The 22,207-nt window shown below is 62.1% G+C and overlaps 1 protein-coding gene across 1 annotated transcript; it reads left to right on the top strand.

Annotated features, from left to right (window-relative positions):
- The first annotated feature begins 3,472 nt into the window (after positions 1–3,472).
- On the top strand, positions 3,473–20,783 carry KIF3C (kinesin family member 3C). Its single transcript, XM_071547644.1, has 8 exons — positions 3,473–5,068; positions 12,066–12,167; positions 12,247–12,369; positions 12,476–12,594; positions 14,478–14,594; positions 15,411–15,519; positions 16,517–16,692; positions 17,527–20,783. Exons 1-8 carry the CDS (start codon positions 3,656–3,658, stop codon positions 17,618–17,620), a joined length of 2,253 nt encoding a protein of 750 aa, XP_071403745.1. The 5' UTR covers positions 3,473–3,655; the 3' UTR covers positions 17,621–20,783.
- The last annotated feature ends 1,424 nt before the right edge of the window (positions 20,784–22,207 follow it).

The following is a 22,207-nucleotide window of genomic DNA, read 5'->3' as shown; positions in this document are numbered from 1 at the left end:
TTGGGGGAGCAGGGTTATGGTGCCCTTGAACCCACCCTTGGGGACATGGGGAGAGTGCCACAGGCAGAGCCAGGTGGCACTGGGCTCCCTGCCCTGTGGCACAGGGATGTGGGAGGGAGCCAGGACGAGGGGGCTGCAGCAGGGATGAGATTATCAGGTCTGTGCTGGCTCGAGTGGGGCTGCCCCCCACTCGATGGCTGTGACTGCAGTGGGGGCATCTGCAGGGCCCTCCAGGTGAATCTTTCCTTGGAAAATGGCAGGAGAGGGAATTGCCCCAGCAGTGGCCCCCTCCATAGGCCCCATCGTGCCCCCATCCCATTCTCTACCTTCTCCATCTCCCCATCATCCCCTCCACCCCTTCTCCATCCCCTCTCCATAATACTCTCCATCCCCTCCATTGCCTCTCCATCCTCCCACTTCTCTACTTCCCCATTGCTCCCTCCACCTTCTCCATCCCCCTTTATTGCCCCCTCCATATCCTGCCCCCCTCTCCATCACCTCCATCCCTCTCCAACCCTACTGCATCATCCCTTTCATCCCTCTTCCACCCCCCTCCATCTCTCCTTCCATCACTGCTGTATCCTCCCTTCCAGCCCTGTCTAACATGCTGAAGCCTCCCCTGAAGCTTCCAACTCCCTCCATCTCTCTCCATCCCTCCTCCATCCCCCTCCACTCCCCCCCATCATCTTCTCCATCCCCCACATCTCCCCTCCATTGTCCCCCTCCATCCCACTTCCATCTCCCCTCCATCTCTGCTGCATCTCCCTCCCACCCCCTTCTCCCACACCCTCCTTTGTCCCCTGGTCACACTCCATCACTGGGGCTGTGCCTTTGGGGAGGGGACTGTCTCCCCCTGGAAGCTTCTTCTGGAGCCAGAGGACTTGGGTAGGGCCAGGCAGGCCTGCATATGGCCACAAATACCCTAATTAATTAATTATGGGATAATCTCTGGTTCCGGGGAAGGAACGGGCAGCTGCTCAGACTCGATTAACCACAAGAATGTTTAATCTCCCCCCACAGCCCCATAAGGCACTGGGATTATTCCCACTGGGCTGTGCAGGGATGCACCAGCCTGTGAGGGACACAGAGCTGGGAGAGCCCAGGGACCCCCAACACCCCAGCTGGCTGCCAAGGGAGCCCTGCCCCGGCTCCACAGGGATGGGTTGGGAGAGCGAGTTATCTCTGTGCCAGCTGCCAGGCCTGAGGGAAGGGCTGTGTCCCAGCTGGGGTGCTGGGGCTGGGCACCCCCTGCCTCTCCTGCCCTCTGTCCTGCACCTGCATCCCAATCCCACATTGCCCACGGTGGCCCCTGCACCCTGAATCCCAATCCCACATTCCCCATCAAGGACCCTGCATCCCAATACCACATCATGGACCCTGCATCCTGCATCCCGATCCCAGTCCTGCACCCTGCATCCCAATCCTGCATCCCCCATCATGGACCCTGCATCCTGCATCCCAATCCTGCATCCCCCATCAAGGACCCTGCATCCCAATCCCACATCATGGACCCTGCATCCTGCATCCCAATCCCAGTCCTGCACCCTGCATCCCAATCCTGCATCCCCCATCATGGACCCTGCACCCGGCATCCCAATCCCACATTCCCATCATGGATCCTGCACACTGCATCCCAATACCCCATTCCTGTCATAGGCCCTGCACCCTGCATCCCAATCCCACATCATGGACCCTGCACCCTGCATCCCAGTCCCACATTTCCCATCATGGACCCTGCACCCTGCATCCCAATCCCAGTCCTGTATTCCACATACAAATCCCACATCCTGCATTGTGCAACCCACACCCTATATCCCACATCCCAGTCCTGCATCCTGCAACCCACCTCACGTACCCTGCATAGCATATCCCAGTCTTATATCCTTCATCCCACATCCCCATCCTGCATTCCAGTGCAGCATCCCAGACCTGTGTCTTGGTCCTGCATCCAGCATCCCACATTCCAGTCCTGCATTCCAGTCCTACAGTTCCAGTCCTTTTCCCTCATTCCACATCCCAATCCTGTATTCTTCATCCCACGTGCCTGTCCTGTTTTCCAGTACTGCCTCCTTCATCCTGTGTCCCAATCCTGCATCTTAATCCTGCACCCTTCATCCCACATCCCAATCGTGCATTCTTCATCCCACATTCTGCACGCTGCATCCCACGTCCCAGGGCAGCATCCCAGTCCTGCATCCTGCATCCTGCATCCTGGATCCCACATCCCAGTCCTGCATCCTGCATCCCACTCCTGCATCCTGCATCCCACATCCCAGTCCTGCATCCTGCATCCCACATCCCACTCCTGCATCCTGCATCCCACATCCCAGTTCTGCATCCTGCATCCCACATTCCAATTCTGCATCCTGCATCCCACATTCCAATTCTGCATTTTTCATCCCACATCCTGCACAACGCATCCCGCATCCCAGTCTTGCATCCTGCATCCTGGATCCCACATCCCAATCCTGCATCCTGCATTCCACATCCCAGTCCTGCATCCTGCATCCCACATCCCAGTCCTGCATCCTGCATCCCACATCCCAGTTCTGCATCCTGCATCCCACATCCCAGTCCTGCATCCTGCATCCTGCATCCTGGATCCCACATCCCAGAGCAGCATCCGAGTCCTGCATCCTGCATCCTGGATCCCACATCCCACTCCTGCATCCTGCATCCCACATCCCACTCCTGCATCCTGCATCTCACATCCCAGTTCTGCATTTCTCATTCCACATCCTGCACAACGCATCCCGCATCCCAGTCTTGCATCCTGCATCCTGGATCCCACATCCCAATCCTGCATCCTGCATTCCACATCCCAGTCCTGCATCCTGCATCCCACATCCCAGTCCTGCATCCTGCATCCCACATCCCAGTTCTGCATCCTGCATCCCACATCCCAGTCCTGCATCCTGCATCCCACATCCCAGTCCTGCATCCTGCATCCCACATCCCAGTTCTGCATCCTGCATCCCACATCCCAGTTCTGCATCCTGCATCCCACATCCCAGTCCTGCATCCTGCATCCCACATCCCAGTCCTGCATCCTGCATCCCACATTCCAGTCCTGCATCCTGCATCCCACATTCCAGTTCTGCATTTCTCATCCCACATTCCAGTTCTGCATTTCTCATCCCACATCCTGCACAACGCATCCCGCATCCCAGTCTTGCATCCTGCATCGCAGCCGTTCGTTCACCCTTCATCCCACATCCCAGTAGCGCATCCCATTCCCACATCCCAGCGCCGCCGCCGCCCGCGGGCAGAGCACAAAGGCCGCACTACAGCCCGGGGGGAGCCGGGGGGGCCGGAGCGCTCCCGGGGCGGGTGCGGGGTGCGCGCTCGCGGGTGCGGTGCGCGGGTGCGTGCGGGGTCCGCGTTCGCGTGCGATGCGCGCACCAATCGCCGACCGGCCGCGCCCCGCCCCGGCCCGCCCCGCCCGCCCCATCCCCGCACCGGGCGGGGCGCAGCGGCCGCGCTGCCATGAGCGAGCGCCCGGCGGGGCCGCCCCGCCGCGCCCCGGCCCCCCGCGCCCCCCGCCCCGGCCGCTCCCGCTCCGCCCCGGCCCCGGCCCCGGCCGCGGGGGAGCCGCGGGGGCGGCGCGGCTGAGCCCCCCAGCCCCGCTGCGCCGCCGGCCCCGCCCGCCGCCGCCATGGCCGGTAAGCCCCGCAGCGGCTGCGAGGCGCTCCGGGTGGTGGCTCGGTGCCGGCCCATGAGCCGGCGCGAGGAGGCGGCGGGGTACGAGCGCGTCCTGGAGCTGGACGTGAAGCTGGGCCAGGTGAGCATCCGCAACCCGCGCGCCGCCCCCGGGGAGCTGCCCAAGACCTTCACCTTCGATGCCGTGTACGACGCCAGCTCCAAGCAGGCCGATCTGTACGACGAGACGGTGCGGCCGCTCATCGACTCGGTGCTGCAGGGCTTCAATGGCACCGTGTTCGCCTACGGCCAGACCGGCACCGGCAAGACATACACCATGCAGGGCGCCTGGGCCGAGCCCGAGAAGCGCGGCATCATCCCCAGCGCCTTCGAGCACATCTTCACACACATCTCCCGCTCCCAGAACCAGCAGTACCTGGTGAGGGCCTCGTACCTGGAGATCTACCAGGAGGAGATCAGGGACCTCCTCGCCAAGGACCAGAGCAAGAAGCTGGAGCTGAAGGAGAACCCCGAGACGGGGGTCTACATCAAGGACCTCTCCTCCTTCGTGACCAAGAACGTGAAGGAGATCGAGCACGTGATGAACCTGGGCAGCCAGACGCGCTCCGTGGGCAGCACCAACATGAACGAGCACAGCTCCCGCTCCCACGCCATCTTCCTCATCACCATCGAGTGCAGCGAGACAGGGCCGGACGGCGAGGAGCACATCCGTGTGGGGAAGCTCAACCTGGTGGACCTGGCAGGCAGCGAGCGCCAGAACAAAATGGGGGCCCACGGGGAGCGCCCCAAGGAAGCCTCCAAGATCAACCTGTCCCTCTCCGCCCTGGGCAACGTCATCTCCGCGCTGGTGGACGGCAGGAGCACGCACATCCCGTACCGGGACTCCAAGCTGACCCGCCTGCTGCAGGACTCCCTCGGGGGCAACGCCAAGACAATCATGGTGGCCACCTTGGGCCCGGCCTCCCACAGCTACGACGAGAGCCTCTCCACCCTCAGGTTCGCCAACAGGGCCAAGAACATCAAGAACAAGCCGCGGGTGAACGAGGACCCCAAGGACACCTTGCTGCGGGAGTTCCAGGAGGAGATCATCCGGCTGAAAGCCCAGCTGGAGAAGCGCGGGATGCTTGGGAAGAAGAGGAGAAGGAGCAGCAGGAGGAAGAAAGCGATGGATGGAGAAGGTGTCGTGGAGAACGAAGGGGAGGATGACAATGAGGATGGCCTGGAGAAGAACATGGAGAATTACTTGAAGGAACAGAAGGAGAGGCTGGAAGAGGAGAAAGCAGCTATCCAGGATGACCACAGCCTGGTGAGTGAGGAGAAGCAGAAGCTGCTCCAGGAGAAGGAGAAGATGATAGAGGACCTGCGGAAGGAGCAGGAGGCCACGGAGCTGCTGGCCATCAAGTACAAGGTACGTGGCACCACAAGCCATCATGAGGGGGAAGACCTGCTGCGCCACCAGCCCCTCAGGGGCGTGGGAATGGGGCCCCAGCAGGGACCCTGTGCCAGGCACCCACCAAGGGGCCCAGGCTGGGGGGCTCCCAACCCAAGTGTCCAGGCAGGGTCCCTGAGAGACCCTGACCCACCCTGGTGTGTGGGGCTGGGCTGGGGTGGCCCTCAGACACAGACCTGTGTGGGGACCCTGTGTGGGAGCTGCAGTGGGGCAGGTGGGAAGGGCTGTGGAGGAGTGGGTCACTGGTGGCACGAGGTTGCTGTGCTCAGCTCTGGTCCCGCTCTGCACAACAAAGCATCTTGTGGCAGGGAGGGGGAATGATGGGAGTGATGCTGCAGATTGGTCCCTGGTGGCACCAGGAGCGTGCCCAGGGCTGGGGCTGGAGATACAGTGCACCTGCCCCCCCTGCCCCCCCTGCCCCCCACCTGCTCCCCACCAGCTCCCCAGTTCTGTCCAGCTCCCACTGGGCTCTGCCAGGCTGGGCAGGGCTGTGAGCCCATGGCACAGCCTGGCAGCTCTGCAGGGACCCCATGCCCCCCCAACCCCAAATCCTTCCTGGCACCCTGAGCCCAAATGGATTGGGTGGGGGCACGTAACTGGCACCTCGGCTGGCTCAGGGATGCTCAGGGATACTCAGGGATGCTCAGGGATACTCAGGGATGCTCAGAGATGCTCAGGGATGCTCAGGGTTGTGGGGCTGGGAGGGGCTGTGGCAGCCCCAGCCATGCTGGGGGGCTGAGGCTGCACCTCTGCCCCCACCCCAGCCGTGCTCCTGTCCCCGGTGAGGCTGGGGGGTTCTGAACCCCCACTTGCCTGTGGCGGCTGTGGGGCCAGGACACCAGTGAGGGTGCTGGGGAGGGAGCTGAGCACCCTGAGCCAGGTGGGGAGGGAGCTCAGCACCCAGATTTGGGTGGGGAGGGAGCCCCAGCACCCTGAGCCAGGTGGGGAGGGAGCTCAGCACCCAGATTTGGGTGGGGAGGGAACCCCAGCACCCTGAGCCAGGTGGGGAGGGAGCTCAGCACCCAGATTTGGGTGGGGAGGGAGCCCCAGCACCCTGAGCCTCCATTGGCACTCCAGCACAGCCCCTCGGTCACCACGCTGGCCTGGGTGCAGTGACAGGGCTGGAGCACAAGCAGGGACCCCTCCAGGGGGACATGCCTGGGGTGTGAGGGCTGAGCAGGGGGCTCTGGACCCTCCTCCCTGAGCTGTGTTTGTTGCAGCTCTGGGGACTCAGGGCCGTGCCCAGGGACACATGGCCGTGCCCAGGGACACATGACTGTGCCCAGGGATGCGTGATCATGCCCAGGGATGCGTGGCCATGCCTGGATGCCTGCACAGAGACCCGTGGGAACCTGCTGGGACGTGCCACTGGTGCAGAGCCAGGGTGGGGACACTGGTCAGTCACTGGCTGGCATGGCGGGTGTCCCGTGACTGTTGTCCTGGCACAGCAGGATGCCCAGCCCAGTCCCTGCAGCTGCCCCCTGCCACAGTGGGTGCAGGCTGTGGGGGGCAGGTTATGGGGTGCATGTTACGGGGTGCAGGCTGTGGGGTGCAGGCTGTGGGGTGCAGGTTATGGGGTGCAGGCTGTGGGCTGCAGGCTGTGGGGTGCAGGTTATGGGTTTCAGGCTATGGGGTGCAGGTTATGGGGGTGCAGGTTATGGATTTCAGGCTATGGGGTGCAGGCTGTGGGTGCAGGTTATGGGGTGCAGGTTATGGGGTGCAGGTTTTGGGGTGCAGGTTGTGGGGTGCAGGTTGTGGGGTGCAGGTTATGGGTGCAGGTTATGGGTGCAGGTTGTGGGGTACAGGCTGGGGGTGCAGGTTGTGGGGTGCAGGCTGTGGTTTCAGGCTGTGGGGTGCAGTTTGGGGGCACAGTTTGGGGCTGGCAACTGCCCAGCGTGGTCTCCTCACTGGGCACAGCACGGCGGGGCTGGCCCTGGGCCCTGGAGTGTCCTGGAACTGCTGAGTAACCAGGCAGGGCCCGAGCAGAGGTGACACCACGGCCCCTTCGGTGGCCTTTGGGGCTGCTCTGCACACAGAGCCCCTGTGGCCATGGGGACACAGCACTGTCACACCAGGGGGGTGTCACCTCAGGGAGCACAAACCCCCCCTGTACCAGCCCAGTGCTCACCCCACCATCTGGGGGGACACTGGGGGAAAATTGGGTGGCCTCCTGGTGCCCATGGGCAGCTCTGGCACACAGCACTTCTCTGTAGTGACCATGGCAGGGGCAGCTGAGGTGGCTGGGGGGACACGGGGTGCCCCCCACGCCCAGGGGTGACACACTCTGTGCCCTGTCTTGCCATCACACTGGTGGGGGTGGGCTCTGCCTCTGCCACACAGCTGGAAACATGGGCAGAACTGAGCTCAGAGAGGTGGGGGCCAGCCCACCCGGGGCAGGTGTGCCCCTTGGCTCCCAGGTGTGGCCCTGTGCTCCCAGATGTGCCCCTTGGCTCCCAGGTGTGCCCCTTGGGTCCCAGATGTTCTCCTGTACTCCCAGGTGTGCCCCTTGGCTCTCAGGTGTGCCCCAGGTGTGCCCCTTGGCTCCCAGATGTGGCCCTGTGCTCCCAGATGTGCCCCTTGGCTCCCAGGTGTGCCCAGGTGGAGGGGCCGTGCCATGGGCGAGCTGGGTGTGGGTGCTGTGGGCTGTGCCAGCTCTGCCCGGGGCTGAGGCCGGGTCAGCCAGAGGGAAAGTGCTGGGCAGTTCTTTGGGTGCCGGAAATGAGTTCCCAGGAGAGGCTCAGGGGGAAAGGGGATTGGGAGAGTCCTCGTTAGAGGGAATAAACACTCTGGCAGGGAGCAAAGAGTGGCACTGAGAAACACCTTAATGCAGCAGGGAGGGTGGCACTGCTGGGAGGGTGGCACTGCTGGGGATGGTGGCACTGCTGGGAGGGTGGCACTGATGGGAGGGTGCCACTGCTGGGAGGGTGGCACTGCTGAGAGGGTGGCACTGCTGAGAGGGTGACACTGCTGGGAGGGTGGCACTGCTGAGAGGGTGGCACTGCTGGGAGGGTGACACTGCTGGGAGGATGGCACTGCCTGGGTAGGGTGGCACTGGTGGGGAGGGTGGCACTGCTGGGAGGGTGGCACTGCTGGGAGGGTGACACTGCTGGGAGGATGGCACTGCCTGGGTAGGGTGGCACTGGTGGGGAGGGTGGCACTGCTGGGAGGGTGGCACTGCTAGGGAGGGGAGGCAGCAGCAGCAGCATCCCAGCCCCCACCCAGCCCCCTCCTGCACCCCAGCACGGGGAGGGCACAGTTGGCATCCTGGGGAGCAATGAGGGCCGAGATCCGGGTTTGGAGAAGAGCTGAGGGGCCTGGGGCACCCCAGTGCTGCTCAGGGAGCCCTGGCAGGGCATGGCACAGGATTGGGGGGCTGCCCTCGGAGGTCTGAGCCCCCCAACAGAACACCCAGCCAGCAACACCCGTCTGGAGGTGTTGGGGCTGGCACAAGGAGGAATCCCCAGGGCTGGGGTCAGGAGTGCTGTGCCCCCACAGTGCTGAACAGCTGCAGGGGTCTCACTGGGGTGGGGGAAGGTGGGAGCTGCTGGTCCAGTCATGGGGTGTCCTGTGGGTGTTGGGGGGCTGCCTGTGTGCCCCCAGAGCCTCACAGCTGGGCACACGTCTGGGCACACGGCGGGCACACGTCTGGGCACACGGCTGGCACACGTCTGGGCACACGTCTGGGCACACGTCTGGGCACACGGCTGGCACACGGCTGGGCACACGGCTGGGCACACGGCTGGTACACGGCTGGCACACGGCTGGGCACACAGCTGGGCACACGGCTGGGCACACGGCTGGGCACACGGCTGGTACACGGCTGGCACACGGCTGGGCACACAGCTGGGCACACGGCTGGGAACACGGCTGGGCACACGGCTGGGCACACGGCTGGTACACGGCTGGCACACGGCTGGGCACACAGCTGGGCACACGGCTGGGCACATGGCTGGGCACACGGCTGGGCACACGGCTGGCACACGGCTGGCACACATCTGGGCACACGGCTGGCACACGGCTGGCACACGGCTGGGCACACGGCTGGCACACATCTGGGCACACGGCTGGCACACGGCTGGGCACACGGCTGGGCACACAGCTGGGCACACGGCTGGCACACATCTGGGCACACGGCTGGGCACACGGCTGGGCACACGGCTGGCACATGGCTGGCACACGGCTGCATGGGTACACATTTGTGTGCACACGCACTGTGCTGCCCTCCTACACAGCTCTGCCCTCCGTGCCCTGTCACTGATGTGTGTGTGAATGTGTTCAGCCTGGCACGGTGTGTGCAGCCTGGGCCTGTGCACGTCTGTGTGTGTGTGTGTGTGTGTGTGTGTGTGTGTGTGTGTGTGCGCACAGGGTGTGTGTGTGTGTGTGTCTGTGTGTGCACAGGGTGTGTGTGTGTGTGTGTCTGTGTGTGTCTGTGTGGGGGTGTGTCTGTGTGTGTGTGTCTGTGTGTGTGTGTGTGTCTGTCTGTGTGTCTGTGTGTCTGTGTGTGTGTGTCTCTGTGTGTGTGTGTGTGTGTCTGTCTGTGTGTGTGTGTCTGTCTGTGTGTCTGTGTGTCTGTGTGTGTGTGTCTCTGTGTGTGTGTGTGTGTGTGTGTGTCTGTGTGTGTGTGTCTGTGTGTGTCTGTGTGTCTGTGTGTGTGTGTCTGTGTGTGCACAGGGTGTGTGCACGTGTGTGTGTCTGTGTGTGTGTGTCTGTGTCTGTGTGTGTGTGTCTGTGTGTCTGTGTGTGTGTGTCTGTGTGTGCACAGGGTGTGTGCACGTGTGTGTGTCTGTGTGTGTGTGTGTGTGTGTCTGTGTGTGCACAGGGTGTGTGCACGTGTGTGTGTCTGTGTGTGTGTGTGTGTCTGTGTCTGTGTGTGTGCACAGGCTGTGTGTGTGTCTGTGTCTTGTCTGTGTATCTGTGTGTCTGTGTGTGTCTATCTGTGTATCTGTGTCTGTGTGTGTCTATCTGTGTGTCCATCTGTGTCTGTGTATCTGTGTGTCTGTGTGTGTGTATCTGTGTGTGTATCTATGTGTGTGTGTGTATCTGTGTATCTGTGTGTGTATCTATGTGTGTGTGTGTCTGTGTGTGTGTGTCTGTGTGTATATCTGTGTGTGTATCTGTGTGTGTATCTATGTATGTGTGTGTATCTGTGTGTATCTGTGTGTGTATCTGTGTGTGTATCTGTGTGTGTATCTATGTGTGTGTCTGTGTGTCTGTGTGTGTGTGTGTCTGTGTGTGTATGTCTGTGTGTGTATCTGTGTGTGTATCTATGTGTGTGTCTGTGTGTGTGTATCTGTGTGTGTATCTGTGTGTGTATCTATGTGTGTGTCTGTGTGTGTGTGTGTGTGTGTCTGTGTCTGCATCCACAGGCTCTGTGTGTGTCTCTCTGTGTGTATCTGTGTGTGTATCTATGTGTGTGTCTGTGTGTGTGTGTGTGTGTGTGTGTCTGTGTCTGCATCCACAGGCTCTGTGTGTGTCTCTCTGTGTGTATCTGTGTGTGTATCTATGTGTGTGTGTGTGTCTGTGTGTGTGTCTGTGTGTGTGTGTGTGTGTGTCTGTGTGTCTGTGTGTGTGTGTGTGTGTGTCTGTGTGTGTGTGTGTGTCTGTGTGTGTGTGTGTGTCTGTGTGTGTGTGTGTCTGTGTGTCTGTGTCTGCATCCACAGGCTCTGTGTGTGTCTGTGTGTGTGTCTGTGTGTGTCTATCTGTGTGTCTCTGTGTGTGTCTGTGTGTGTCTATCTGTGTGTCTCTGTGTGTGTGTCTGTGTGTGTCTGTATTTCTCTTTATCTGTGTCTCTGTGTGTGTATGTGCACAGGCTCTGTGTTTGTGTCTGTGTCTCTGTCTGTGTGCACAGCTGGGGAGGGCAGGCCCGGCCCCGCTGCCGCAGCCGCTGCCCATCCGTGCAGTCCCACGGGGTCCCAGCTGTGCGGAAGGAAGCCGGACTGGCCTGGGCTCGGAGCCAGTGGAGGGGACACGTCACCCACACCCCCAGTCCAGTCCCACCACTGCGCCCACAGAGCTGAACCAGCCCCGGGCTGCTGGGTGTCCACAGCATCGTGGAATTAGTTAGGTGGGAAGAGCCCTCTGAGACCATCCAGTCCAACCATCTTCCGGCACTGCCAAGGCCACCACTGACCATGTCCCCAAGTGCCACATCCATAGGGCTTTGAAATCCCTGCAGGGATGGGGACTCCACTCCTGCCCTGGGCAGCTGTGCCAGGGCTGGGCAGCCCTTTGCAGGAAGGAATTGTTCCCAATATCCAGTGTAATCATGCACAGCCCCCTCCCCATCAGCTGGGGATGAAGTGTGTGCCACATCAAGGCCTCCAGCCTTCTCAGAACCAGGGATGGGGACAGGAACCAGGGACGGGGACAGGAACCAGGGACGGGGACAGGAATCAGGGATGGGGACAGGAACCAGGGACGGGGACAGGAACCAGGGATGGGGACAGGAACCAGGGACGGGGACGGGGACAGGAACCAGGGACGGGGACAGGAATCAGGGATGGGGACAGGAACCAGGGATGGGGACAGGAACCAGGGACGGGGACAGGAACCAGGGATGGACAGGACAGGAACCAGGGATGGACAGGACAGGAACCAGGGATGGGGACAGGAACCAGGGATGGGGACAGGAACCAGGGATGGGGACAGGAACCAGGGATGGACAGGACAGGAACCAGGGATGGGGACAGGAACCAGGAATGGGGACAGGAACCAGGGATGGGGACAGGAACCAGGGATGGACAGGACAGGAACCAGGGGCAGGGACAGGAACAGTGATGGTGACAGGAACAAGGGACGGGGACAGGAACCAGGGATGGACAGGACAGGAACCAGGGGCAGGAACAGGAACAAGGGACGGGGACAGGAACCAGGGATGGGAGTGACCTCCCAGTGAGGGTGGCCTGAGGTGACCCCCCGGATGGGGGGTGGTCACCCACGCTCTGCCCCCTCCCAGGCGATGGAGAGCAAGCTGCTCATCGGGGGCAGGACCATCGTGGACCACACCAACGAGCAGCAGAAGATGCTGGAGCTGAGGCGGCAGGAGATCGCAGAGCAGGTATGGAATGGCACAGGGAGGGGTGACAGGGACAGGGACAGTGCCAGTCCCGGCTCTGACCGTGTCCCCTGCGCCGCAGAAACGCCGCGAGCGGGAGATGCAGCAGCAGATGCTGCTGCGGGACGAGGAGACCATGGAGCTGCGGGAGACCTTCACCTCCCTGCAGCAGGAGGTGGAGATCAAAACCAAGAAGCTGAAGAAGGTGAGGCGTGGCAGGAGGGTGCAGGGGTGGGAACGAGGACAGGATGTCCCTCCCCAGGGTCCCCGCAGCCCTGGCACGGGGCTGAGGGTGCTGCTCCCTCCCCCAGCTCTATGCCAAGCTGCAGGCTGTGAAGGCCGAGATCCAGGACCAGCACGACGAGTACATCCGTGTGCGCCAGGACCTGGAGGAGGCCCAGAACGAGCAGACGCGGGAGCTGAAGCTCAAGTAGGTGGTTGTGGGGTCCCTGTGGGTCACCTGGGCCCTGACACAGTCCTGTGGGGTGTGCTGGGCAGAGCTGGGGTGTGCTGGGCAGAATTGGAGTGTGCAGTGCCAAGCTGGGGTGTGCTGGGCAGAGTTGGGTTGTACTGGGCAGAACTGGGATGTGCAGGGTCAAGCTGGGATGTGCTGGGCAGAATTACTGGGCCGAACTGGGGTGTGCTGGGCAGAATCTGGGTGCGCAAAGCAGAGTTGGGGGGCACAGGGCAGGTCTGGGGTGCTCAGAGCAGAGTTGGGGTGTGCAGGGCAGATCTCAGGTGCTCAGAGCAGGGCTGGGATGAGCAGGACAGAGTTGGGGTTTACAAAGCAAAGCTGAGGTGCTCAGGGCAAAGTTGGGGTTTCCAAGGCAGGGCTGGGGCGCTCAGATCAGAGCTGGAGTGCTCAGAGCAGAGTTGGGGTGCTCAGGGCAGGGCTGGCGTGCTCAGGTCAGAGCTGAGGTGCTCAGGGCAGGGCTGAGGTGCTCAGGGCAGAGCTGGGGTGCTCAGATCAGAGCTGGGGTGCTCAGGTCAGAGCTGAGGTGCTCAGGGCAGGGCTGAGTTGCTCAGATCAGAGCTGAGGTGCTCAGGGCAGAGCTGGGGTGCTCAGGGCAGGGCTGGCGTGCTCAGGGCAGGGTTGGTGTGCTCAGATCAGAACTGGGGTGCTCAGGGCAGGGTTGGTGTGCTCAGAGCAGGACTGAGGTGCTCAGATCAAAGCTGGGGTGCTCAGATCAGAACTGGGGTGCTCAGGGCAGAGCTGGGGTGCTCAGATCAGAACTGAGGTGCTCAGATCAGAACTGAGGTGCTCAGGGCAGAGCTGGGGTGCTCAGGGCAGAGCTGTGCACTCACCCCCCACTGGCAGGGACAGCTGAGCCCTTCCCACCCACCAGTGGTGCCAGAAGGTGTTGGAATGCCGAGCGCTGGGCGAGCAGCACACGGAGCGTCCAAAACTTGCTGAGAAAGGGGAAAACCAGAAAATATTTGGGCAGAAACGCCCACGCAGCAGCGGCACCGGCTGGGGGTGACTCGAGGGGGGCAGTGTTGGCTGGGGCTGAGGCATCTGGAGACCTGCCCTGGCCCCAGTGCCAGCCTTGGAGGGAGAGCAGCTCTGGGAGGGCTCGCCCTGGGAGAGTTCCCAACTCCAGTGGCACCAGCAGAGCCAGGCAGTGTTTTCCTTCCAGGAGCCTCCCACAGAAGCAGCTGTTGCTCCACCGCCCCCGGGGGTTTGTTCTCACTTCAAACACTCATCTTTTTCTTTAACCCCCCCAGACATTTACAAGCACTTCAGCATTTTCCGGGCAAAACAGTTTTATTAGAAACAATATTCCATCTCCAGTTTCCCCCCTTTCTCTCCCAGCACGATCAGGCTGTTCAGAAGCCACAGCTCAGCAAAGCAGCTCATCAACTCAAAACAGTTTTCAGCAGTTGCTCAATTTGCCCCAAAAAACATGGGGAAAAGGATTCCCTTTGGGGTCCATTTGGCATCGTTGAGCTTTCCTTGATCTTTGGGTCAGGCAGCCAGGGGAGCAGGCGGGAGAAGAGGAGGATGGTCCTTGTGCTGCCTGGAGCCCCAGAGCTCCCAGGAGTCCTGGCTGCCCTCTGATGACTGTCCCCCTTGCCCTCCCTCTCCTGCCTCTCCCCTTCCTGTGGCTGCATCTGTTACTTCAACCTCTCCACTTCCATCACATTTTCATCCTCTGCATGTTTCCCCTCCCTGTGCTGTCTCACTCTCTTCCTGACATCCCTTTCCTCTCCCTTCCCGACCTGTTTTCTGTCTCCTGTCACATTAACTCCTTCCTCTCCTGCTCCTTCCCCCTTCACTCCCTGTCTGTCTCTCTTGGATGGTCTCTGGCTCAGGTACTTGATCATTGAGAACTTCATCCCACCTGAGGAGAAGAACAAGATCATGAACCGCCTGTACTTCGATGGCGATGAGGACCAGTGGAAGTTCCAGCCGCTGGTGCCGACTGGGGGGTACGTCCCTGGCCCTGTGCTGGTCCCTGTGCTGGTCCCTGTGCCTGGTCCCCGTGCTGGTCCCCGTGCTGGTCCCTGTGCCTTGTCCATGTGCTGGTCCCTGTGCTGGTCCCTGTGCCTGGGCCCTGTGCCTGGTCCCTGTGCTGATCCCTGTGCTGGTCCCTGTGCCTGGTCCCTGTGCCTTGTCCCTGTGCCTTGTCCCTGTGCTGGTCCCTGTGCTGGTCCCTGTGCCTGGTCCCTGTGCTGGTCCCTGTGCCTGGTCCCTGTGCTGGTCCCTGTGCTGGTCCCTGTGCTGATCCCTGTGCCTGGTCCCTGTGCCTGGTCCCTGTGCCTGGTCCCTGTGCTGGTCCCTGTGCCTGGTCCCTGTGCTGATCCCTGTGCCTGGTTCCTGTGCCGGTCCCTGTGCCTGGTCCCTGTGCTGGTCCCTGTGCCTGGTCCCTGTGCCTGGTCCCTGTGCTGGTCCCTGTGCTGGTCCCCGTGCTGGTCCCCGTGCTGGTCCCCGTGCTGGTCCCTGTGCCTTGTCCCTGTGCCTGGTCCCTGTGCCTGGTCCCTGTGCCTGGTCCCTGTGCCTTGTCCCTGTGCCTTGTCCCTGTGCCTGGTCCCTGTGCCTGGCCCATGTGCTGCCCCATCACTGCTGGTGGGCATGACTGTCCCCAGTGTGGGGGACACCAGGGACACCTGCAGGTGCCCACAGGTGGAAATCCCCCCCACGCCAAGCGCTGGTGGGAAGGGCCAAGAGCTCCCTCGGTCCCCACCAGACACAGGTGGGGTCAGTCTGTGTTCCCTAACGCGGGTTCTCCCCAATCTGTGCTCCAGGAACAGCTCCCAGATGAAGAGGCGTCCGACCTCTGCCGTGGGCTACAAGAGACCCATCAGCCAGTATGCCCGGGTGGCCATGGCCATGAGATCCCACCCCCGATTCCGGGTACGGGGCGGGCACCGGCGTGTCCTGCGGGCAGGGAGGCATCGGATGGGTGGGTGGGTGGGTGGATGGATGGATGGGTGGGTGGATGGATGGATGGATGGGTGGATGGGTGGATGGATGGATGGATGGATGGATGGATGGATGGATGGATGGATGGATGGGGGGATGGATGGATGGATGGATGGGTGGGTGGATGGATGGATGGGTGGGTGGATGGATGGATGGATGGGTGGATGGATGGATGGATGGATGGATGGATGGATGGATGGATGGATGGATGGATGGATGGATGGGTGGATGGAGGGATGGATGGGTGGATGGATGGATGGATGGATGGATGGATGGATGGATGGATGGATGGGTGGATGGAGGGATGGATGGATGGGTGGATGGAGGGATGGATGGATGGATGGATGGATGGATGGATGGATGGATGGATGGATGGGTGGGTGGATGGATGGATGGATGGATGGATGGATGGATGGATGGATGGATGGATGGATGGATGGGTGGATGGATGGATGGATGGGTGGATGGATGGATGGGTGGGTGGGTAGATGGAGGGATGGATGGGTGGGTGGGTGGATGGATGGATGAATAGAAAGATAAACAAACATTGGGAGAGAAGATGGAGTAAACAAGCTCACAGTAACCTGGGATATGTCAATTCAAGCTCCCATCTCTATCCTGCCCCTTGGCAGATCACTGCCCTCAGCTGCTCCTGGAGCTGCTGGCCCTGGCTCTGGCAGCTCCTGCTGTTGGGAAGGATTGGGCTGCTCAGCCTGACCCGCTGGGCTCAGCCCTGGGAAAGGCCAGCAGAGCCCGAGCAGGGCCGTGAGCCAGCGTGGAGCTGTCCCTGTGCCACAGCAGCCAGAGCAGGGTCCTGCTCCCCACCGTGCCGGCAGCGTCTCTGGCTGTGCAGTTTGCTGGAGCTGGTGCCTTGCCCTGCCGTGTGGTGACTCCGTTTGGGCTCTCCCTGTGCCCTGTCCCACTGCAGGCTGAGAACATCATGTTCCTGGAGCTGGACCTGTCCCCCCCGGCCATCTTCGAGTTCGAGCGGAGCAGGGACCCGGCGGAGCAGGACCCTCGGGCGCTGCACCTGGAGCGGCTGATGCACCTGGACAGTCTCCTGGAGCGACCGGCGGCCTCCCGTGTGCGCAAGTCCCGCTCCTGGTGAGTGCCAGGGGGAACACGGGGGCTGTGGCAGGGCTGGGATGCCCCAGGGTGGGTAAAGTGGGGCCTTGGGAGGGGTGGGGGAGTCACGTTGGGGCTGCAAACCCCTGTTCCCTCTGGGGTTGAAACTGGCCCTGAGCTGCTGGGGGGATCAGAGTTTAAAATGCTGCTGATGTTGCACTGTTGTACAGCATGTGCACAGCTCAGAGCAGGAGGGACAGGGAGCTGCTGGAGAGTCCAGAGGAGGCCCCGGAGATGCTGAAGGGCTGGAGCCCCTTTGGAGCCAGGCTGGGAGAGCTGGGGGGGTCACCTGGAGAAGAGAAGGCTCCAGGGACATCTGAGAGCCCCTGGCAGGGCCTGAAGGGGCTCCAGGAGAGCTGGAGAGGGACTGGGGACAAGGGCTGGAGGGACAGGACACAGGGAATGGCTTCCACTGCCAGAGGGCAGGGATGGGAAAGGGGATATTGGGAAGGAATTGTTGTCTGGGAGGCTGGGCAGGGGCTGGCACAGGTTGGGCAGAGCAGCTGTGGCTGCCCCATCCCTGGGAGTGTCCAAGGCCAGGCTAGACAGGGCTTGGAGCAACCTGGGCGGATGGGAGGTGTCCCTGCCCATTTCAGGGGATGGGATGAGATGAGCTTTAAGACCCTTTCCCACCCAAACCATTCCATGATTCCATGGTGGACATACATCCCACACACAAGGCACTGCCCTGCCCAGGGTGCTGCCTGCAAATGACTGAAAACGGCCGGATCTGGGGGATTTTGGGGTGAGTGGGAAGCAGGGGCAGGGGAGGCAGGAAGAAAACAGCGTTTGCCTGTCTGTGTGTCCCCCCAGGTGCCAGACGCCGCGGTCTCTGCCCTCCTCCACCACCCACGTGTCCCTGAGCTCCAGCTCCGCCAGCGCCGCCGCGATGCCAGCTCAGCAGTGACGGCCTGGAGCGCGGTCCGGACTGAGCCCGCGGGCGAGGGAGGGCCCGGCCGCGTCCCCCAGCGCCGGCTCGTCCTCGTCTGCAGCTGCTTTGTGTGCGTGTGTTTGTGCGAGACACGGACGGCCCGGCCCGCCGGGGGGCCCTGCCCCGCCCGCCCTCCCGCCCCGGGCCGGCTCCCTCACTTTATTTATTTAACCTATTTATTTATGGAGTGGTTGGTGGCGGAGGCAGGAGATGCACTCGGACTGTTGGACGGGCAGGGCTGGTGGAGGGCACTGTGCTGACCACCCCGGGTCTGCCCAGCTCCCGGCCCTGCCCACACCGGCCTGGCACAGGGCTGGGCACCGGCACAGCGCCGGGGTGGCACTGCCAGGACACTGCCAGCCAGCCAGGAGGGGCACGGACCCTCCCCGGGGGCTTGGCGGGGGCTGAGGCCACCCTGGACTCTGGTGCTGGCTTTGCTTTGCTGGATCCCAGGGAATTTGGAGATTTCCACACGGATTTGGGGACTTGGTGGTGGCAGCACCTTGTCAGAGTGCCCAGCGGGACTGCCCAGCCTGTGCCAACACTGGTGGTGGCAGCAGGGACGTGTCACGGCCTGGGGCAGGACTGTCACTCCAGGAGCACCAGCTCCATCCACAGGGCTTGCAGAGTCACCAAAGTCAACCAAAGCCAAGGGCTTTGCCCACCTGTGCCACACTCTGGAGACACTCTGGAGGCAGCCCCGGCCTGTCAAGGTGCCCGACACCGTCTGCCATCGCTGACCACGTGGGTGTGGCACTCCTGATAGCAACAACAAGAGCTGGAACTTGCCATCCCCTTCCACCCACCCTTCCCAGAGACAGGCGGTCTGGGGAGCGATGCTGCCTGTGGAGAACAGCAGTGAGGGTGGCTCCAACCTGCAGCTAAAGGCAGTGGGAAAACGTGGGACAAGGTGGTGACACCAGGGGAGTGATGTCATCGCTCTCCTCCGGGCTGGGAAATGCCACAGGGAAGTCACTTCTGAGCTGGGAGAAGTTTCCCAGTGGGTACTGGAGGGCTGGATGTGAAGTGGGTGATGGGTGAGGGGGAGGCCAGGAGGCTGCTCTGGGGGTGGGAATCCCATCCCAGCTGCCGCACACGCAAGTGTTGGGACAGCGCTTGGAGTTCTGTGGGATGCAGCTTTGGGAGGGAGGGAAGGTGGGACCTTGGTGAAGACCCTTCCTGGCAGTGCCAGGCCAGCAGCTGAGGCTTACCTGGGTTGGTGGAGGGGGGAAGATCTGTTTGACAAGGTCCTCGTGGATAAGGGAGCAGGATAAGGCTCACCTGGGAGGGTGTGGGTTGGCAGCCCCCGGGAGGGAGGTCAGAGAAGATTGCAGGCAGGGAATGTCTTCTGGTAACAAAGAGAGTCCCTTCACAGAGTGGTTGAGACTGGAAGGGACCCCTGGAGCTCTTACTCAGGATTGTGTCCAGATGGCTTTGGAGTATCCCCAGGGAAGGAGACTCCAGAACCTCCCTGGGCAGCCTGTTCTGCTGTTGGAGTGGCCCCGGCTCCCTAACCTTGCACACAGGGTGGGGCTGAGCGAGGCCCAGGCAGGGCAGGGCCAGCAGGAGCAGAAGCACCGTCCGTGCTGAGCCAGAGCCGGACAGGCTCCCCCTGCAGCCCAGTCTGTCCGTGCGGCCGGGCCAGGGCAATCCTGCACTCGCCTGCACTGCCTCGCGTGTCTCCTGCCCGGCCCCTCTATCACTCCTGCCACGAGCTCTCGATCCCTTCTCCATCTGCCCCCCAGAACACCTTCTGCCCCTCCCAAACCCTTGTCCCCTTCTCTCCCTGGCTCGGTGCAGGAGGCTCCCAGGGCTGAGCTCTCGCCCTTCTGTGCTCGGCCTGGGGAGGAGGGGGCAGGGGGTTTGAGGAGTGAGGGGTGGGTCTGGGGTGAGGTCTGGGGTGTCACAGGTACTCCCAGCAAACAGGGGTGTCTGTGAGTGTCCCCCGGGGACAAGGTGGCTCTGCAAAACCGTCCCATCCCTGCAAGTGTTCCAGGCCAGGTTGGATGAGGCTGGGAACAACCTGGGACAGTGGAAGGTGTCCCTGCCCACAGCAGGGGGTGGAATGAGATGAGCTTTAAGGTCCCTTCCCACCCAAACCAGTCTGTCATTCCACGATCCTGTGGAAGACAGTGGATGAGGGAGATGGTTCTTTGTTTAGTTTCCAGGAAAGTGTCAGGAATCGGGGTCAGGAAGAGCAGCCTCAGAACAGGGAGAAACTTGGGGAGCCTGCAGGAATGGGTTTTCCTCCCTTCCTTGTTTCCCAGTGGCCCCAGTTCACCTTCAGCAGATGAGCGGCTGGTGGAGCCCTGAGGGGTTGGACCAGCCCGGCCCGGGTGTGGGAACAGCTCAGGAGCTGACGGTGCCCTCCTGCCCGCGGCGTGCCCGGGCCACGGAGCACCGCGGGGGGGGTGGATGTGCCCACGGCGTGCGTGGCCCCTGCGGGTGTCACGGCGAGGGACAGACCCGGGCCCAGCTCCGGCAGGAGGGTGGTCACGGTGGGATCCCCGAGGAAGCCCTTCCAGCAGAGCACGGGGCGGGCGCGGGAGCTCCCGGGGCGGGGGACGGAGTAGCCGCTTCCAACATCCAAGTGCTGCTCGTGCCGAGGGGTCCGGGAGCCCCCCGAGCCCCCAGCACAGACCCCGAGGGGCGCTGGAGCAGCTGAGCGGGTCCCCCCGCCCGGGGGGCTGTTCGGGCAGTCCCGCAGCGGTGTCCGTGTGTCGGTGCGTGCGTGTCGGGTGCGTGGGAGTCCCGGGGCCCGTGACCCTCCGTGTGAGCGGCGGGACGGGGCAAAGCCCCCGGGGGACGGGGCTGGGCGGGGGCTTCTTCTGTTGTTGTTGAACTGTCCCTTTGGGGTCCAGGTTTGGAGGCGTTTCCGCGCGGGGGTGGGTGCGGGGCTGTTCGGGTTCATGGACAAGGTGAGGGCCTCGATTAGGACCAAATTTTTGTGCCTGTTGCTCTGGTGATTTATTTAGAAATCAAAAGTTTACTGTCTGGTGGCCCATCCTTGTCACTCTATACATAGGAATATACAGGACATATTATAAATATATATATATTATACAAACTGTCTGGAGAGGGGCCGCCCATCCCGCCCCCGCCCGGGAACGGCGACGGCACAATAAAGGAATGAGCATCATCCCTGCGGGGCCTGCGCTGCTCCTTCGGCCCGCGGGCACCGCTCGGGGCGCTTGGGGGGCGGCCTCGGGCAGGGGGTGGGCTGGGGGCACGGGGGAGCCGTGCCAGGATTGCTCCGCCTGCTCCCGGTTCATGTGACACGGAGCGTTTGTTCTAAACGAGCTCAGGGACAAGGACGCCGGGAATGGCCCGGCACAGTCCGGTCTGTCACAGGGACACAGCCCGGGGGGGATGGCGAGGGGGGTAGAAAGGGGGATGGCAAAGGGAGATGGCAAAGGGGAGAGGGCAAAGGGGGGATGCCAAAGGGGGGGCGACAAAGGGGGATGGCAAAGGGGAGATGGCAAAGAGAAGATGAGATGGCAAAGGGGGATGGCAAAGGGGAGATGGCAAAGGGGAGATGGCAAAGGGGAGATGGCAAAGAGGGAGATGGCAAAGAGGGAGATGGCAAAGGGGAGATGGCAAAGGGGAGATGGCAAAGGGAGATGGCAAAGAGGAGATGGCAGAGTGGGATGGCAAAGAGGGAGATGGCAAAGAGGGGATGGCAAAGGGGAGATGGCAAAGAGGGAGATGGCAAAGGGGGGATGGCAAAGGGGGGATGGCAAAGGGGGAGATGGCAAAGGGGGAGATGGCAAAGGGGGGATGGCAAAGGGGAGATGGCAAAGGGGAGATGGCAAAGGGGGGATGGCAAAGAGGAGATGAGATGGCAAAGAGGGAGATGGCAAAGGGGAGATGGCAAAGAGGAGATGGCAGAGTGGGATGGCAAAGAGGGGATGGCAAAGAGGAGATGGCAAAGGGGAGATGGCAAAGAGGGGATGGCAAAGGGGAGATGGCAGAGTGGGATGGCAAAGAGGGAGATGGCAAAGAGGGGATGGCAAAGAGGGGATGGCAAGGGGAGATGGCAAAGAGGAGATGGCAGAGTGGGATGGCAAAGAGGGAGATGGCAAAGAGGGGATGGCAATGAGGGGATGGCAAAGGGGAGATGGCAAAGAGGAGATGAGATGGCAAAGGGGGGTGGCAAAGGGGAGATGGCAAAGGGGGGATGGCAAAGGGGGAGATGGCAAAGTTTTGGGTTGGGAGAGACCTTAAAGCTCTTCACATCATCCCACCCCCTGCCATGGGCAGGGACACCTCCCACCAGCCCAGGTCACTCCAAGCCCTGTCCAGCCTGGCCTTGGACACTCCCAGGGATGGGGCAGCCACAGCTGCTCTGCCCAACCTGTGCCAGGGCCTGCCCACCCTCACAGACACCAATTCCTTCCCAATATCCCACCTATCCCTGCCCTCTGGCAGTGGGAAGCCATTCCCTGTGTCCTGTCCCTCCCTCCCTTGTCCCCAGTCCCTCTCCAGCTCTCCTGGAGCCCCTTCAGGCCCTGCCAGGGGCTCTCAGGTGTCCCTGGAGCCTTCTCTTCTCCAGGTGACCCCCCC

The sequence above is a fragment of the Pithys albifrons genome, chromosome 2 (assembly GCF_047495875.1).
Source record: "Pithys albifrons albifrons isolate INPA30051 chromosome 2, PitAlb_v1, whole genome shotgun sequence".
NCBI lineage: Eukaryota > Metazoa > Chordata > Aves > Passeriformes > Thamnophilidae > Pithys > Pithys albifrons.
The sequence above is the reverse complement of the archived record's forward strand: the minus strand, read 5'-3'. Positions and strand labels throughout refer to the sequence as shown.

Bases quoted from the DNA above. Each gene is read 5' to 3' on its own strand.
- KIF3C (XM_071547644.1), top strand. From the start codon at position 3,656: ATGGCCGGTAAGCCCCGCAGCGGCTGCGAGGCGCTCCGGGTGGTGGCT. The intron at 5,069-12,065 runs GTACGTGGCACC...GCCCCCTCCCAG, and splicing joins TGCTGGCCATCAAGTACAAG to GCGATGGAGAGCAAGCTGCT. The intron at 15,520-16,516 runs GTACGGGGCGGG...GTCCCACTGCAG, and splicing joins GATCCCACCCCCGATTCCGG to GCTGAGAACATCATGTTCCT.